Genomic DNA, 18,414 nt, shown 5'->3' with positions numbered 1-18,414 from the left:
CATTGGTTTTCTTCTTATTCACTGTAAATTGCTATAAAATGTAATAATACTGAGTTCCCTAGTATGTAAATTGAGGTGTATAAAACATTTAAAATTGTAAATAAATTTAATAATTATGGCAAAATTGCACTCTCCCTAAGTGAGATTTTTAGGGAATGTTCTCCTAGACATTCACACCTTTTTGCAATTGCTGCTTCAGTAGTGGGACTTGAAAGGGATCTTTTCCAGCTAAATAATGTGAATTTGCATTTAGAAAGAGAAGCAAAAAAACTTTTTCTTGATTGAAGTTACTAAAATCTGTATTGAATGATATTGTTTAGTGGGGGGTAAGTCCTTGAAGTCTAACTTAGTTTTCTTATTCAAAAGCTTCTGCTGTATGCATAGGATAGTGTCAAAAAGGCAAATAGTGATGAAAGATTATTACAAGATTAGCCATAAAGTGTAAAGGCTGTCTTTACTTTCTGGCTAACTTAACAGCACAAGTGTTACTGATGAGTTCACTGTCATTCCTGGTTGGTTTTGTGCCTGTTACAAATGTGGGGTTTCCAAGCAACTTGTCTGTTGAGACATTGGATTTGATCACTGGCGCTCTTGGAAAAGCTCCCAGGAGCTGGAATTTCTCCTCTCATAATTATTGGGCAGAGACAGGAGAGCACTGGATTGAGTTTGTGTGGCAGGGTTTATGTAGTGAGGAGGCTACATGGGTGGCACTTGGGAGAAGATGGCAGAAGCTTCCCTATGTCCAAGAGAGCACTGCCAGACAGCTCCAGAAGGACCCGCTCCTGTGCAAGGCCGAGCCATCAGCCCCGGTGATAAAGTGTATGAGACAACACACTTAATGAAGGGGAAGAAGCTCTGCCCAAGAGCAACTGCAGCCAGAGAGAAAGTTGTGAGTATGAGAGACAGCAAGGTCAGTGAAGGAGATGTAGCAGGGTTAGAGTGAGAGTCCTCGCCCTGAGGAGGGAGGAGCAGCAGAGCCAACCTGTGATGAACTGACCGCAACCCCAGTTCCTGTCCCACCCCCTCCCTGCTCTTACCACTTGATGGGGAGGAGGTAAAGAAAAGTGGAAGTGAAGCTGAAAACAGGAAAGAAGAGAGGTAGGGGAAGAGGTGGTGTTAAGATCTGGTTTTCTTTCTAATTTGATTAGCACTAAACTCATTTTCTGACTCGAAACTGTTTTGCCCATGATGCTAAATGGTGCCTTCATCTTAACCCACAGGCTTTTGCCGTATTTTCCCTGTCCAGCTAAGGAAGAGAGTGATAGAGTCGCTTTGGTGGGCTCTTGGTGTCCAGCCAGAGTCAACACACCACAACCACACAAGCAGCTTCCAGAAATCAGTCAGGGGAGATAACCTCAGTTCCCTTTTAAGTAGGAACCACCTCCTGCTGTTGAAAATGGGGCGGTACTAAGTGCTGAGATAGACTGTTTGCTTTTTAAAAACCTCTAAAGTGGTCACAGGGAAGACGGCTTATATAAAAATAAGAAATTCAAACTTGGACATAGTTCTGAATTTTCTGTATTCCTGAGGCTGGCATGCCAGAATTCTACCAGCAAGCTTAATACAAAGAAAATGCAAATTTCCAGCCCAAGTGGTGGCCTGCTCCTTTTGGCTGCTTCCTACTCTGTGATGACCTGATTCAGCTGAAATGTCAGGAGAGTTTTCTAAATCTTAATCCTTTAAACTGGCCGTGAAGTTCAGAGCAATCAACCCATTCCTAACTTTCTGCCCTCTTGATCTGCTAGGAAACTTTGACTAGAAGCAAAGAGAGCTATTTTTGCTTCTAAACCATGGCTAAACAGCACTTTAAATGGGCCGCTATCCTGGTTTAGGGCAAATTTGGAAGGAAACTTTCAAAGGGGTCTCTCTAGATAGCAGTTTCAAGTGGCCCCCTCTCCCATACTGGTTTGGGAAAATATTTCCTTGGAGAAAGTGGAAAAAAAAATGTTTTTTAACAAGAGAAGTATTCACAAGCATAAAAAAAGAGTAATATTAAACAACAAAAGCTCTTGCTGCTCTGAAGAGATGGCAAATTCAGAAGGTCCTTTTTGTGGGATGTAGCTCAGCTCACTCAGTCTCTATCAGTCCCTCCTGCACTGGAAAATGTTGTGTCCTGGGCCCCAGTGGGCCCACAGATGTGAGCTCTTGGTGTTTTTCTGGGTTTTCACTCCAGAGTAAGGCTGATCAGTTCCAAGAAAAAGAAAAGTTCAGTCTGGGGAACTTCTCTGGCTCAGCTAGCTAAAAAAACTAAAAGCAAAGGAGAGCTCTCTCCCACTGTCTGTCCATGCTGCAGACAACATAGCCCATGAAAAGGAAAGCTGAAGCTTCTACCAGTGTATTTTTGAATATAATTGCCTCAGGCATTCCACTGCTTCTCCTTCTCCCCCACTTCACTCTCAGATATAGTATTAAAGATGCAAAACTTATTTCTGGGTTAAACAGATGAATGGGGATACAATTAAGCATCATAAAGCCACCCCAGGACAGCTGCTCTCTCTACTTCCCTCAGAAGAAGTTTTCCCTTTTTCTGAACCCATGACTCTCATGTGTTTATTAAGAGGCCTTCCTCTGGTGTTGGCCAACATGAGAGCATCATCTGCTCCTTCCACAGCATCATCAGTGCATAAAGGGCTGCAACATTTGCCATTAGAGCACTGTTATGGACCATGAAACATTTAATAGGGGAAGTGGGGAGTCTAGTGCATAGGGCTGTGCACTCTAGTGCATTGGTTTTTTCCCTAATCTAGCTTTGTGGTGAGTGCCCTGTCCTGGAAACATAATGCTGCTAGCTATAATTCTGAGATTCAGCATGGGGATTTGACTTTGAGCTCAGGAGCAGATTTCTTCTAAGATTAATATGAGCTTTCAGTCTTCCACTACTTTCAAAAACTGTTCTGGAGGAAACAGAAGGATCCTGCTCTGTCTACTGGGTCTCATGAAACAGGCCAGAAGTCATAGGAAGCAGAGGCAGACCCTGTCACACTTGCTCAGTCAGAAGAAACCCTCCACAGTAGCAGACTATGAATGGCTTAAGTTCTACACCAATGTTTCCAGAATTACATCAGTTACTATCATTCACTTTATTTCCAGTGGGTCACTCATGATATTGGCTACAAATTATTAATTGACTTTTACCTGTCTTGTCTCTACAAGTTAGAAGGCCACTTCATATATTCTTAGCTCTTAGTGAAAGCTCCTCTGCTCTATCAACACATCACAGGATGAATAGAATGGAATTTACAGGTTTACAGTTTTAGGACTGATCTGCTTAAAACCTGGGTTTCTTTTTTACTTTGTCCTGAATCAGGCTGTGATTCTCCCTACAGAATCCTTGCCCTGTCATACCATGGCACAGCCCAGAGTCATTACTCAGGAGGTCCACACAAGTTCAATAACCTGCAGCACAACCCTTTGCAAACTGCAGCCAACAGAAGTTACACACAAACTTCTTAAGGGTACCAGATGTTCAACCTCAGCTAGAAAACAGGACACCAAGAAAAGGCTTTGAACAGAAAATGGGAGTCAGTTTGGGGTGAGTCTTCCCCAAGGGTTTCTCATACTGCATTAGGAACCTAAGCACATTTTGTCTCCTGAAGGCTTATGAGTTATGGCAGTCTGAGACAGTTCTGACCTCTTGTAATTTTGCTGTAAAACATCCAGATTTGAGCCTCTTGGGCAAAAATTGTCTTCCAGCTCAGTGTTGGGATTAATTACAGCATCAAGGCAAATGGGGAGGAAATACAGTCCAGTGGGAGTTACACTTCCCAGTATGAATGTGTCCTGGCAAACATGTAACAGTCCATTAACTTGATGCAGTGGTCAGTGTTTATAATAACTTTAATACATTCAGTAAACACAAAAAGACATTTAAAAACATTAAGATGTTGACATAAAAATGAGAAATACAAATGCAATCTCTAATTATTAATTTCTTCTGTTATTTTTCTTGCCTGGCTTTTCTGAAGCCTTTACTTCCCTGTTGTGTTTATTTTTTTCCTTTCATTTTTTTCATGTCTTATATTCCATGACAGTCATTAAAATTTTACAATTGAATCTACATAAATTACATAAATAATAAAAATTTTTAAATTATAAATTAAAACTTACAAAACATTAAACTTAGTCACAAACAACCTTTACAATTTCGCAAGCTCATGTTTTTTAGATCTGGTACTGGGTGATCTGCCAAAGTTTCCAAAAAATGTTAAAAACACTGGAATAAAAACAAGGCCATGAAGAGCCCCAAACAAAATAACAAGGAACATTATCTTGAAGAATGTCCTAAAAATGTAGGTGTTTGCTGCAGCCAGGACAACTACTCCTAGTATTGTAGAAACTGCACCTTGTAGTACTGGGTAACCCAGCAAGGACAGAGCTTCAGTTGCCCTTTTATTGGCTGATGACTCTCCACTCGTAACAAAGGCGTAGGAAATATGAGCAGAAAAATCTACTGAAAACCCAATGCAAATGACCAGGTTGATCATGGATATGGAATCCAGATTGACGCTCCAGAATGTCATGAAACCAGCAACGCCAACTATAACAGAGGCTATGGCAAAAGTCACCCACAGGCAGCACAACGGGTTGGGAATGAGCAGAAGGGAGACAACGAGCATCGCCCCGGCAGCAATGACAACGTTCTGAATAGTGTTCTGCACTATTACCAGGTACTGGTCGTAGTAGATGAAGGCTGGGTGATACACCTGCAGTGGAATGCTGCACTGCTTGGCTGCCTCCCTTAACTGATTGAGGAGATTCTTCTCATCCACGGCTGATGTCACATTCACTGTCTGGATGAAGAAACGTGAAGCTTCTATTTCATCCTGAGTCTTGTTTATGTCCCACTCAAAACTGGGAAGAATCTTGAACATTATAGTTAATCTGTTTAAGAAGTCAGTCTTGTTGTTTATATTTACCAAACCTCCTTTGGCAAGTCCTGTGTATACTCTCAGCCATGACTCTGAGAGGTTCCTATCTACATAGGAAATGCTCTCTAAATTCTGTACACAGCTCTCAATGCCAAGACGCACAGACTCATTCCAGTAATCTACACTCTCAGTAATGACAACCATGACCCTGGGTCCGTATGTGGAGAAGTATTTCTCATCATCATCATAGTATGGAATAACGTAGGAGTCATCATTTGCCAGATTTCGGAGATCGATGCCTTCCCTGATCTGAGTACACCCATAAATGCTGCCACCCAAATATGCGCCGTACAGTAACACCAAGAGCAGCTTGATCCATTTATTTGTAACAAAAGGGCCATAATACTTTTGAAAGAATATGCTCATTGGATGCTCACCTTCTGGCTCAGATGGCTGCCTAGAACCGTTGCCGATACAGCAAGCATTGTACAAGCAGTTCTCAGCCTGATCTTTACCTACATCCACACGCATGCAAGTCAGCCAGTGTCGGTTCCCTTGCTCCCTTTTGTGATTTAATACCAGAACTGCCCCAAAGAAGGTCAGGGTATATACATAGCAGAAGACAAAAGCCGTGCCTGTATAGAGGCAAAAAGACCTCACGGATGGAAAAGCAGTCCAGGTGCCAATGAAGAAGGCCAAAACATCTGTCAGAGTGGTGATGGTCACAGAAAGTGCTGCTTCTGCATAAGTCTCAGCCAGCAGAGATTTAACATTGGATTTATCTTTTCTCCTTAAACTTTGTTCCCAGGAAGCAATCATGATGAACATGTCATCAACGCCAACCCCTGCAAGAGGAGAGACTGTTAACATTGCACTGCAAGTGGCAGCTTCCATCAACACCCCACAAAACTACATCAATCTGCATAAAATTTTGAAAAAGGAAGTTGGGCTACAAACACTGCCTGAGTGCTGATGCAAGTTACAAGAAAATCTGGAATATAGATCCTTTGGGTGTAGCTGAATGTATCATCTGGTGACTCTGCTGAAGCACAGAGCACTCCTACTGCATTTCTGACATGTGTCTTTAGCTGATGTCCATGTGTCCCCTGATGCAGATGACACAGATCTCAAAGCATCATGTATTCTGATGCTCAACTATTCTCATCATTGGAAGCATCCTCCATTATCTCTGGAATCTCTTCTTCACCACTGTAGCAACTTAGACCAATAATTTCTTGTTCTGCCTTCAGAAGGCAGGAAGAATGTATCAGGTGAATGTACGAGACTAGCAAGGATTTTAAAACCAGTAATTTTTGCAGCAACATTATCTAATTGGAAACACTGGCTAATTGCAGCAACATTATCTAACAGTATTTGGAAAGTTCAGCATGGGCCGTTAAGCAGTCTGTGTAACAAGGATGCAATGATAACAACTTTCTTGGGTTTTGGGGAGGAGCTGCTTGCACAAATGGTGCATCACTTCAGTTGTGTAGCTGCATGAGACTGGTTAGTACACAGATGTTACATTGCAGAGGATTAATCATCCTGGCTACATTTCCAGGGACACTAGAACTATGCCAGAAGTGCTAGCCTTACCACTCTCTCATTTACAGTCCTCCTGCTGTAGTAGGGGGTCTAGTTCAGATCTTGTCTTCTGGGAAAAGCTGCCCTTGCACCAGAACCCATCTCCAGGCCCCCTGTGGGCACACTGAGCTGAGTAGAGGGCCTTGCCTGCCTGTAGGTGCTCTGAGGGGGCTGCACCTCTGGGAATCTCCTCCACTCACTTCAGTAGAAACTGATGTATTATCTGACATTCACACCATAAAAGACTGACTCCATTAGGTTGCTTTAACTCCACTCTGATCTTTTCATCTGAATACAACCCATCTTTTCTACTTACCCAGAATCAGGAATGGTGCATTTGCTACTGTGACCACAAACGGCACTCCACAGAAGAGCATCAGTCCAAAGCTGCTTAATACAGCTAAGCCAGAGGAAAGCACTCCACAGCTCGCAAGCCAGGTATTATTTCTTATACAGCTCAGTCTGAAAAGAATTCAAAGAATATCTTAGTTTTGTGTCAAATATTTCAGAGAAGATACCCTGTCTGAAAAGAACACCTGATGAATGATGCTATGAGAGATCCCAGGTGTCAGCACTGGACAAGATTAATTTCTCTAGGAGGTGAATATTCAAGTTGGTCATGTCTACACTAAACACTTGTTCAGGTATTTATCTGGTACGCACCATAAACCCCATCTAAGCAGCTGGGAAATATGGACAGATAGACAAGAAAAAGCAAAGAAATACATTTTGTCTATTCTTAAATGTCACTATTAAATGCAGCCTCAAGAACACCTTCACTCGGCAAGAGCAGAAACCAATTGACAAAGGTAAAGAAGAGCAGAGATCACTGCTCATTGAACCATAGCTTAGAGACATTTTACCTTAGGCACGAGACGATTGCAAAGGTGATTGTCAGGAAATATGTTATGGAGAAGAGCGGGATCACACTCTTGGTATTTCCTTCAAACTCCTCTTGTCTGGACAGCGAGGTAAAGTAAGTCACCTGCCGTTAAAAGAACAAGAAACGATAAGGCTCTTTTCCTCTTCTTCTTGTTCTTTGTACACACGCACAGGCACGGCCAAACATCACGCTGGCAGAGGAGCATTGCCCTGGCCCCCGGGAGCCGCCCGCCTTCTCCCACATTCCCGTCTCCTTTCCTTTCCAATCCACGATGGGGCTGCCCGGACACTTCGGGCTCGGCGGCTCCGCACGGCCGTACCCGGCTGTCCTGCGTTACCTGAATGGAGCTGAGGCGCAACTCCGCCAGTTTGGCCGAGATGTTTCCCAGGAAGCTCTCCAGCCACCGCCGGCTGTCCTGCGCCTCGGGGCCGTCCTCCCGCAGGTAATAGAGCAGCTTCAGGGCCCGCGCCGAGCGCACCCGCCCACCGTCCGTCTCCACGCCGCCCAGCGCGGTCCCCAGGAAATCGCTGCCATTGACGGGGAAGCTTAGGTTCTTGGGCGGTTCCTCATCGCCCGGCCGCAGCAGCGGGTTGGGGCTGGCGCAGCCGTCGGCGGTGCGGGCGCAGAGCCGGTCGTACTCGGCGTCGCGCACGGCCGCGTTCAGCCGCAGCACCTCTGCCCACGCCGCCGGCTCCAGGACCGAGGTCCCGTCGGTCGCCACGGCGATGAGGGCGGCGTAGGTGCCCTCGGTGATCAGCCGTGGGGCGGAGAAGCGCCACGAGTCGTTGGGGGGAAAGTGCTGCCGCACGAAGTCGCGCTCGGCCTTGGCGGGCCCCCAGGTCGGCGTGAACTGCCCCTCGATGTCGTTCGCCTGCCGCTGCGGCAGGAAGAGGAAGCCGGCACCCAGCCCGCCCGACAGCAGCAGCGGCACCAGCACGAAGGGCCAGGGGCAGGCGGCCACGCCGCTCGCCAGCCCTTCGAAGAGCCGGCGCAGCGGCCGCTCCAGGCAGTCGGTGTTGCGGCAGGAGCAGCGCTCCGCGGGGTCCGGCGGCCCCGCCATGGGCCAGGCGCGCACGGGCTGCAGCGGCGGCTCCTCGCCGGGGGCGCGTCCCACCCGGGACCCGACGGAGCGGTCTGTGCCGGCGCCGGAGGAGAGGAGAGTGAGGGGAGAGAGAGAGGAGGGAAGGAGGGAGAGGGTTTCCTTGAAGCCCTCTGCCTGTCAGGATCTCGGACCGCGATTTTCAGCTGACGGACCCGCCCCCGCCCTGACTCAGCGGGTCTTCCGCCGCCTCCCTGGGGCTGTCACTGGGGGCCAGGACGGGCAGACCAGGCTCCCCCCGCCGCGCCCCGCCCGGTTCGTGTACCCCCAGCCCTCCGTTTCACCCTGGCTCTGGCTCCGCGGGTCTCGCCCTTTTGCAGCGCCCGCCGTGCTGTGCTGCTGCCCGGAGGCCGGCTTTGGCTCCGTGCTCGCCCTGCCGCTTCCCGGCACGGTCCCGCGCCTACATTTCATCCTCTAGACGTCATCGGCTTTTTGAGTAATTTCCCCGAAGCTGCTGCAGCTGCTGCTGCAGGTTCTTCACTTATTTTTCAATCGGACAGCAAAACGCAGCGGTGATGTGCATCTTGCAGTGTTTGCTCTCTCATTGTACTGGTTTAGAAAACTGGAAAGTGACAGTGGAAGAAATAAAAGAATTTGAAACAAGGGTTAGCGATTCCAGTTGCCAAGTCACAGGAATATCACTGGTGTGATATGCCAGAGCTTTAAGCAGTAGCAGTGATAGAAAGGATCTTTCCAAGTCAAAAAATTATCCTGGAGCCTGGTGTTCTTGACAATGGTGACAGTGATTTGAATGGTTTCAGGCTGAGAAGATCATTAAGCTCGGATGTGACAGTGCTAGACAGGTGTCCAGACAATATGTCAGAGGCAGGAAATTCTCCTTGTATTTGAGAGAAGCAACTCTCTCCTCTCCAGCCAGTACTTGCACAAAAGTTGTAGGTATTTCTTCTCTTCCATTTAGGAAAGACAGGCTTGGCATCTGTGAGTATAAAATAGCCAACCAGGCTCTGAGCAAGGTTAGATATTTCTCCTGCTGCATTCAGCATGTAGGGAATGTTGGATCCTGGTGATTCCCTTTTCTGTGCACAGGTCTTCTGAGACAGATATGTCAGACAGGCACTCAGAAAATATTTCCTGTAGCTCCTAATTTGTTGGAAGGTAGGAGCTGGCCAGGTGGCAGTAGCTTCCCAGTCAGGTACCCACTGGGCACAGGCCAGTGCCTTTAGGTTAACTCTGAGGCTTGGGAATCTGCCTTACAGCATGGAAAGATGGGTCCACCAACTCTCAGTTCAGAGTGGTGTTCAAGTCAGTAGTGCATGCCAGTCTTCTCCCAGAATCTGAATGCTTGTCCTTTTTCCCTGGCCTATTCATGCACTTTATATTAAGTTCTAATAAGATAAAATATGCTCCTTGGGGCAGGGCCAGGAACTGGTCATAGGGCTTCCAGCAAGTCAGGGTTTCTGGTATTTTTTGGATGAAGGCACAATCTCTCTCTTTGTTGTTATGTTGCATTTGCTGGAAGTTTCAAAATGAGATTCCAGTGAATTACAGTTTGGCCTTCCTTCCTTCCTTCCTTCCTTCCTTCCTTCCTTGTGCTTGTATAGTAGGTCAAAGGACTAACACTCCAATTTCCATGCCGAGTGTATAAGGTGAAGGAAGCAGCAACAGTAGTATGGCAAGCACTTCAGGAATTGGAAGTTGAGATTCTACCTGAGGAATGTCAAGGCCAAGCTGACAGACCAAAGAGATCTTTACTATTCAACTCAGGTGCATTTTAAAGAGACAGAACAGAGATATCCTGAGTGGGAAAAAGGACTTTTGTCACTAGCCTGAGCTGTTAAACAGCTTGCATAATCCCTCTGGGACGTTTATTGCTTTCACTTCCCAGGAATGATACTGGGAATGATGCCATGCACCCGCACTGAAGATCAAGCTAACCGTCAAGGGACTGTTTATCCTCTGCAGGAGCAATCATTGCCAGCTTTACCTCAACTTGACATAAACAAGCTTGACCTACAAGGTGTGAGAAGCCAATTTAGTTTTTGTTATGCTTCAACAATGGTTGTCAGGGGCACATGGAGTGCATGTGTGCCATGTCCAGGAGACAGCTAGGAGAAGGTGGAGCAAAGCCTTGTCTGGAGAGACTTTGGCTGGCAACCAGATCAGGTTTCACATGGGACAGGCATTCAGCAGGGGAACACCAAAGGAACTGTATGCTCCAGAGACACTCTGCAGTCAGATGGCAAAAGGTCTCTACCAGTGAACTGCTTCTCAGTTGTGGGTGCAGTTTACTGTGGCAGAAATTATAAAGGAGGTGAAAGCAATTTGCCCACTGAAATTCAAAAGGTAACCTGACATAATGCAAGTAGATTTAAAAGGGAATTCCACTCTTGGTGGAAGTTAATTTCACTCATAACCCAACCAGCAGTAAAGGCACAGTTTTTGTTTTAATAATGCACAATGCTATGGTATATACTAGATACCAAATCATTGTGTCAGAATTAAATCACAACAGAGCTTCATTCTACCTTCTGTTCCAGAGAACAGAGTAGGGGCCTGAGGGAATGGATGTGCCTGTATGAGAACATGCTGTGACTTGGTACGTGTAGACAGCCGTATGATTCAAATAATCACCATTATATTTGTGTGTATGACTTTGTTGACATTTTAAGATGTGATTTTAGTATTCAGTTCCTGTTATATCTTATCTATTGTTATGATTTAATTATGCACTCATCTATTGTTATGATTTAATTATATGTAAGATCTACAGCCTACCCCTATTGAAATCAATCTCACCTTGTTGAGAAAGCTCCTACTGAAGCAAGCACAAGAAAAAGGACAAAAGACTTTGATTACTGTTCATCATCATGTGGAAGAAATCCACTGGGTGATGGTGCAAGTGAAGAAAGATGGGGAACCCCATTGGTGGGACATTTTATTTGGATAGTCAAGCAAGCTTATAGATACTTGACATGCCTAAGAAGAGAGGGATAGCTGGTGCCCCACATTTAAGTAGGTTGTATTTGCCTCTTTTCAAGATCTGTAGGGACCCAGCCACACAATCAATTAATTTCTAATATCCCCAATGGCCTCATCTCTAGATGGTATCAGAATGTGCCTGACACTGTCCACTTGAAGTACGCAAGCCAGTCAAGACCAGCTATCAGAAAAAACCTGAAAAGCAATAGAACAGGCAGATCCTGTTTGGGTGGCTGAGTTGCGTCCGTGTTGCAGAACACACAAGGTCAGATTGTTTCTCAGGAGATCAGGAGACCCAGGCTCAATCCCACCCTGAAACCTTCTCTCTTCCACAGCAGGGTCCACCATCTGTCTCTGGGGCATTTTTTTACCCTGCCAGAAACAAGAAGCAAGAAGAGTAATTCAGCCCAGGTGTCTTTCAGGCACAGCCCAGGCAGGCTGATGAATGCAGACATGACTTTGGTTGTGGTCTGAGTGTCACAATGGCCCCAGGGCTGAGCCAGCTCCTAGCTCAAGAGACACCAGGGTAGGGAGAGCAAATGCAGTTTTTGCATGTGTGATTTTCTGCACAGCGTTTGAAATTAAGAATCAACAGGTGCCTGGCTGTGAGACTCCCTGCTTCATAGCCTTTTTTTTTGTTTGAAAACTCTTCTTCAGTTTGTCCCTTCAGCCTCCATTTCCTTCTACCTGGAACAGGGCTCATCTCCTGCTCAGGCCACGGCTGCCTGTTGTCTCTGCTCACAAGCTCTGTGGTAGTATTTACTAATTGTAAAAGGTAAAGCTGTCCCAGTAATGCAGACAAACTTTTTCTGCTTGGTCTCTGTATTTTTGTGTCTTCCAAACATTTACTGAGCCTGGAAGTGATTCCAACAGTTTTGGAGAATCATGGAATACTTTGGCACTCATCTCACATGTGCCCTGCTCATAGAAGGGCTGCCGTGGGTGCTAGGCCAGGACACTCAGATGAGTTTGGAGTTACCTCCAAGGGTACATATTCCAGAGCCTCTGGGCAACCTGCTTCAGTATTTGACTACTTCATCATGATTTTTCCCCTCATAAATGTCAAGGTTTTGGTAGAGGGCCTGCAGGGTTGGCCTCTGTGAGGAGAGACCAGGCCTGCCTTGAGCCGCTCACAGTCAATGCCAGCAGGATCCAAGAGACCCAACCTAAGGCATGGCTGGGCCCATCCTCAGGGGAATCTGTGGCACCTCTGGGTCTTAAAGTGTCTTAAAGTTACAGTGGCATACACTAAGCAGAAGGAGAAACAAGGCCAGGGTGGGAGGAGAAGGAGGAAAGAAGTCCACAGTGGAGTAGGAGGAGGGAAGAGGGATGAGGATACCTGGGCAGGGGTTGGGTCCAAGGTTTTGCCAGAGCAGGAGCTGCAAGGTGCAGCCTGGAGAAGCTGCTGCCAGTGAAGGAACCAGCCCCATGTGCACTGGTCCCAGTCTCCTGTACTGGCCACTGCCTCAGAAAAGGAGCTGAGCATGGCCTGGGACGAGGGGACTGAGGAGTAAAAGGTCTGGAGGGAGGAAGAAGTGTATGAAGGAAAGTAGGATTTTTCCAGAGGGTTGTTCATTTTTTTCAGTCTCTCTTGATCCCAGAATCTGTAATGAATAGATTGTTAATTGGCAAATAAATTAAATTAATGGAAATTCCCTGAAGAAGAAAACAGTTTTTGCGTGTAATATCTAACTGAAATTTCTCTGATACAATTCTCGACAGTTGGTCCTTGTTCTTTCCCAGAATACCTCTGAGAGCAGCCTGGCTGTCTTCCCTGTACCTTCCCATCACATGTCTGTAGACAGCAAGAACATGCTCCCTCCCATCTCCAGACTAGGTCTAGGTCCTGTGCCCTGGTACATTGGGTGCTCCAGGACCATCATGGTGCCCCTCACTGGTCTCACTCCTGTGAGCTGATATCTCTCTTGTGCTGGGGAGCCCTGCCCTGAGCACCACAGTGATGATGAGGTCTTGTGCTGAATGGAGGAGGATGATTACTTTCCTTGAGATGCTGGCCACGTTCTTGCTAATGCAGCCCCCAATGTGGTTGGCTGTCGCCCCCACAAGGTTGTGTTGTTGACTCATGTTCATACACTGCTAACTTGTGGGTGGTGGATGTAGTCTTAAAATAAAACTGTGAGGTGTAAATTCTTACAAAATAAAGAGGAAGCGATGTCAACAAACTTAGTACTTTTTAGTTTCTCAGCTCCATGAGTATTTATTTCCAGGCATGCATTAATGACAATCCCTATCTGCTCTATGTTTCATAGGTAGAAAATATCTTTGTGATTTCTGTCCTTTCAATAAATCCTTTTAGCCTAAAGTAATTTCCTTATGCAACTGCGAAGATCTTTTGCAATCATGTTACTTGAAATAAAATGCCATGAGATAGCATTTCATGTAAGTTTTCCTAATTTCTTGCCAACCTCGTCAGGAATTCTACCTTGTATGTTCTATTGTTTGGAATCTTTAGTTTACACAGGAGAAATGACAATTTTTCCATGCTTTATTTCAAGTTATGTTAATACTGTTCTTTAGCTACATTTTATTTTTTAGCTGTCTGCTTTCAAGAAAAAATAGGAAATCAAAATGTCATAAATAATTGTAAAGGGAAATAAATGTCACAGAATAGTTCTATCTAGAGATCTAGTCCACCCTGCCTTGCTGAAGGGTCAGCTAGAGCAGGTTGCTCAGGACATTGTCCAGTCCAGTTTTGAACATCTTTGGTGATGGATCCTCCACAGCTTGTCTGGGCAACCTGTTCTAGTACCTGAGAATCCTCACTGTAAAAAGGTCTTGGTTTGATTCTTACTGTAGAGGTAGTGTAGAAAAGTTGTAAAATCAGCTTTGAACACCAGTGCAGCTCTCAAGAAGCTAAGGATTGAAATTAGTCTTGTCTATTTTCATAAAGTCTTTGAGTTCAGTGGTAGACTGTGGTGAAGTGCAACACAACCAAGTCACAGAAAGCACAATGTATTTTAATTTCAAAATGCAGGGCTGTGTTTTTACATCAAGAATGGATGTTTGTAGTTCCAAGTGCTCACTCAGAGCATAGATGGCTTTTTTCTGACCCTCTCTTTGGAATGCCAGGACAGAGGGGCGTTTCCAAGTGCATCCAGTCTGCCATTGGAAAGTGCTTTGCAAATTATGTGACACACACTGGAGACTGGAGTAAAACAAAGTGACATCAAGAAGTCCTCTATCCTATTTCCTCCACCATGATGCAGCATAATTATGCCCATGCCATTTCTGAAGAAAATTTGACAGACTTAATCTTTACAGTGCCCCCCACAGCACCTGACAGAGAAGTGCTATGCTATGCTATGCTATGCTATGCTATGCTACGCTATGCTATGCTATGCTATGCTATGCTATGCTTTTCTTTCCATGCATATGGGAAATACAGCACCTCAAAACCCTGTGTCCAAAGGGAGCAGTTTAATTTTCAAGCTGGAGGCTGCCACTGGCAGATATGTGCCCTCTGTGTCTTCACCAGCCACTGTGCATGAAAGGATCACATTTTCCTTGGCCTTCAGGAAAATGCCCACAAAGGAATGATGGGGGTGGCTGGGTGATGGGGGCAGCAGAATGGGAAGTGAACTCCTGGTTTCCTCTAGGGTGGCTTGTCTGTCTAGAATGTAAGATTCCAAAGAAATCCCAGAAGTTATTCTGGCACCAGGAGCCAGAATTAACAGATGTTTATTTGTGTTGAGAAGCTGTTCTTTCTTTCCTCTGTGAGTGCACAGTGACACTGTGAAATTGCCACGTGCTGGCAGGATGAGTGGCTCCTCTGCTGCATGATGAGACTGCATTCATTTGATTTTTCATTTTTTGTTTTTGGGACGAATGAAGGTGCCTAAGTGTTTTAACTGTCTGGGTGATACTGTGGATAGAAACTGTCTGTTTCAGCTGAACATTATCGTGATGAACAGAATTTCATCTTATCAGTGTAGGATACCAGAAAGGCAAGGTGAGCTGCCAGATTTTATTACTTTAATTCTGGGGAATATTTCTTTCCAAGCTGACTACAAGAAAAATTCCTGTGTCCACAGCAATTTCATAATCATGAGGTTTCCCAAGAACACTGCATAAAACCCTGGGAGGTGACGATATGATGTAATGTGAACATCATTCTACTGAAGAAGCTAATCAACTTTTGTACTTGTATATCCTTATCAAGAGTCCGTAACATTTCACTTTCCGTAATGTGCATGCATGATGTATAGCTTGCTTCCATGAGAACTGCAAAAGGTTTGATTAGTTGTTATTACTAATAACATACTCCTGTATGTTATATTTGTAGTCTGCTTCTTTTTGCATATATGTTTATAAGTTTCCTCATAAAATGGTCAGTCATTCTGTAAGTGCAACTGTAAGTGCACATTATTATGGAGAAAAACAGAGTAAAACTTCAGTGCCTCTCTTTTACTCCTGCTTTGATCAGGCAATGTCTGCTTGAAATTTTTTTAGTAGCTTTTATTTTAAACACTACCTTATAATTTTGTATATTTATATATCAGAGAATACTGATACTGAACATGAACTGAACTCTGATTTATTAGAGCTCAGAAACACAATGAAGATATTACAGGGGATAATGTGAGAATTTATTCTGTTAGCTCTGGAGGGGATAACTTTTCAAATCCCTCCCCATTTCATTTACTGGAAGGAAATTTCATACTTCCCTGACATGGAAATTTTCTGCCAAACTCACAACTAATGCCCTTCTGCTCCACAGTGTTTCTGTGTCAACAGGATGTTAGAGAAGGTGTCTCCTTGTCAGGTTAACCAGTCTCTCCTGGCAGGATCTATCTATTTATTTTGGGTATGCATGTCAGAGTCATATCTTCTGTTGCTGGTGCAAGCATGGAAGTCTGCTTGTCTAGCTCTGTCTGTTCCTATTTTTTTTTAATCAACATGTGGTTTTAAACTTCATTTTGTGAGCCAGAATATTTGCAGAGATGTCAGTACCTGCTTTACATACAATATAGCAGAACACTATAGAGAATTTCAGTTTCTTTAATTCCTGTCAGCTTGGGAGGGTATTTTTTAGAATGCTGACCTGTCACATGGAGTCTTCATATCCTTAGAAAAAAAACTTTTTGATCCCTGAGTATTGACAGTCACATTAAATACTACTCATAAATGAAGCAGAGTGCATCCTGATCCCACCTTGGTGTTCTGGTTCCTTCATCTTTCTTCACCTTCTTCTTTTTCCTCACTGGTCAGCTACTGGAATATGGTCTAAGGGAAATCACTCCTGTTCAGTTAGCAATGCTCTCTTTACTGATTGTAAAACACAAATGTAATGCTGGCTGCCTTCCTTTCCCTTTACTTTTTTCTGATAGGAATTATCCTCTAACTGAAAGAGTCTTTTTCCTTCCTTTCCCAGCCATTCCTCATGTTCAGTCCATCTACTTGGAGTGGGAGGACAGTGACCACTTGCACTGGTCCAACAGGCAGCTCTCTTCAGTGCTCCATTGCCTTAGTTGACCAGATGTTGTAGTTTAACCCTAGCCAGCAGCCAAACACCACACAGCTGTGAATTCCTTCTGAACTTCAGCTCAGGTTCAGACCAGTGTTCCAGCCTGTCCAATGCAGCAGCACAAAAACAGCAGGAGCACCCTGGCCACCTGCCAGCCCAAGCACATCGCTGTTATCAAGATGTTCCCAGGCACAATCCAATAAGGTGAGAAGTAGCAGAGCACTACAGCAAGCAGCAAAAGCAAAAAGCAGTCACTAAATAGCACTAGGCTCTAACATGCAGCCAGGAAAGCAAGCACCATGGCAAGCATAGATGCCCACTCATTACCAGCAAAATAGCATTAACAGATATAAATTCAGTCTAGCACATCCCAATCAGATCTATCATTATCTCAAACCCTTCATGCCCCATGTTGGGCACCAAACAAGAACTACAGTAATTTCACAATTATAAGTCGCACCTGAGTATAAGCTGCACTTCCGGGTGTCGGCAACTTTTCATTCTTTGTCCATATATAAGCCGCACCTGATTATAAGATGCACGTTACAATACCGATTGTGATAAAAGGTATCTATTCTATCACCATCTGTTGAGGGTGGGGGCAGTGATCCTTATCTCAACGGCAGATATTCTGCTAATGGGCCATCCATTGAAACCAGGTGAGGCATTGTTCTTCATCTTTTCACAACCCATCCTTCCTCCAGCGAGTCATTTTCTGCTAATGGCCCATTGAGTCTTATTGTGTGGCTGATAAAATTACTGCATCCCATTGGAAGTTGCTCCAGCCAGGGGAAAGACCCCAGCATTTCTTACCAAGGTAAAAACAGAGGTTTGGGACACTAAGAGAGCCTCTTTCTCCACTGGACTCCAGAGGAAAACGGGATTTCTCCACATCACCACTGGACCTCCAGAGGGAAACTGCACCTTCTGCAGGACCACTGCTTCAACTAAACCACATCTGTCACTGCAAGAGGACTGCAACCACCATTTAATTGGACTGCTACCAACACCCTGCCTGACAGGGTGTCAGGTTGTACTCTGACTTTGTCAGGGATTGGAGTTTGTTTCTTTGTAGTACTGTATTTCTATTTTAATTTCCCTAGTAAAGAACTGTTATTCCTAATTCCCATATTTTTGCCTGAAAGCCCCTTGATTTCAAAATTATATTAATTTGGAGGGAGGGGGTTTACATTCTCCATATCAAAGAGAAGCCCCTGCCTTTCTCAGCAGACACCTGTCCTCCAAACTAAAACAGCAACTTTTCATTCTTTGTCCATGTATAAGCCGCACCTGATTATAAGCCGCACTTTGGGTTCGGACCAAAATTTTTGTCAAAATGGTGCGGCTTATAGTCGTGGAATTACTGTATTGTGGTTTAACCCCACTCAGCAGTCAAGCCCCAGGCAGCCGCTCACTCACTCCCTCGCCTGCAGGATTAGGAAAGAGAATTAGAAGGGTAAAAGGTAGAAAACTCATGGGCTGAGAGAACGACAGTTTAATAGGGAAAGCAAAAGCTGCGCAAGCAAGCAGAGCAAACCAGGGAATTAATTCACTC

General features: G+C 45.0%; 1 protein-coding gene across 1 annotated transcript; it reads right to left on the bottom strand.

Moving 5' to 3' along the window:
• Positions 1 to 4,069: 4,069 nt before the first annotated feature.
• PTCHD3 (patched domain containing 3) lies at positions 4,070 to 8,395 on the bottom strand. Its single transcript, XM_033068206.1, has 4 exons — positions 7,673 to 8,395; positions 7,316 to 7,437; positions 6,769 to 6,914; positions 4,070 to 5,713 (listed from the first exon to the last, which is right to left on the bottom strand). Exons 1-4 carry the CDS (start codon positions 8,393 to 8,395, stop codon positions 4,137 to 4,139), a joined length of 2,568 nt encoding a protein of 855 aa, XP_032924097.1. The 3' UTR covers positions 4,070 to 4,136.
• Between the last annotated feature and the right edge of the window lie 10,019 nt (positions 8,396 to 18,414).

This window comes from Catharus ustulatus, chromosome 1 (assembly GCF_009819885.2).
Source record: "Catharus ustulatus isolate bCatUst1 chromosome 1, bCatUst1.pri.v2, whole genome shotgun sequence".
NCBI lineage: Eukaryota > Metazoa > Chordata > Aves > Passeriformes > Turdidae > Catharus > Catharus ustulatus.
Note: the sequence above shows the minus strand (reverse complement) of the source record. Positions and strands in the feature narration are given on the sequence as shown.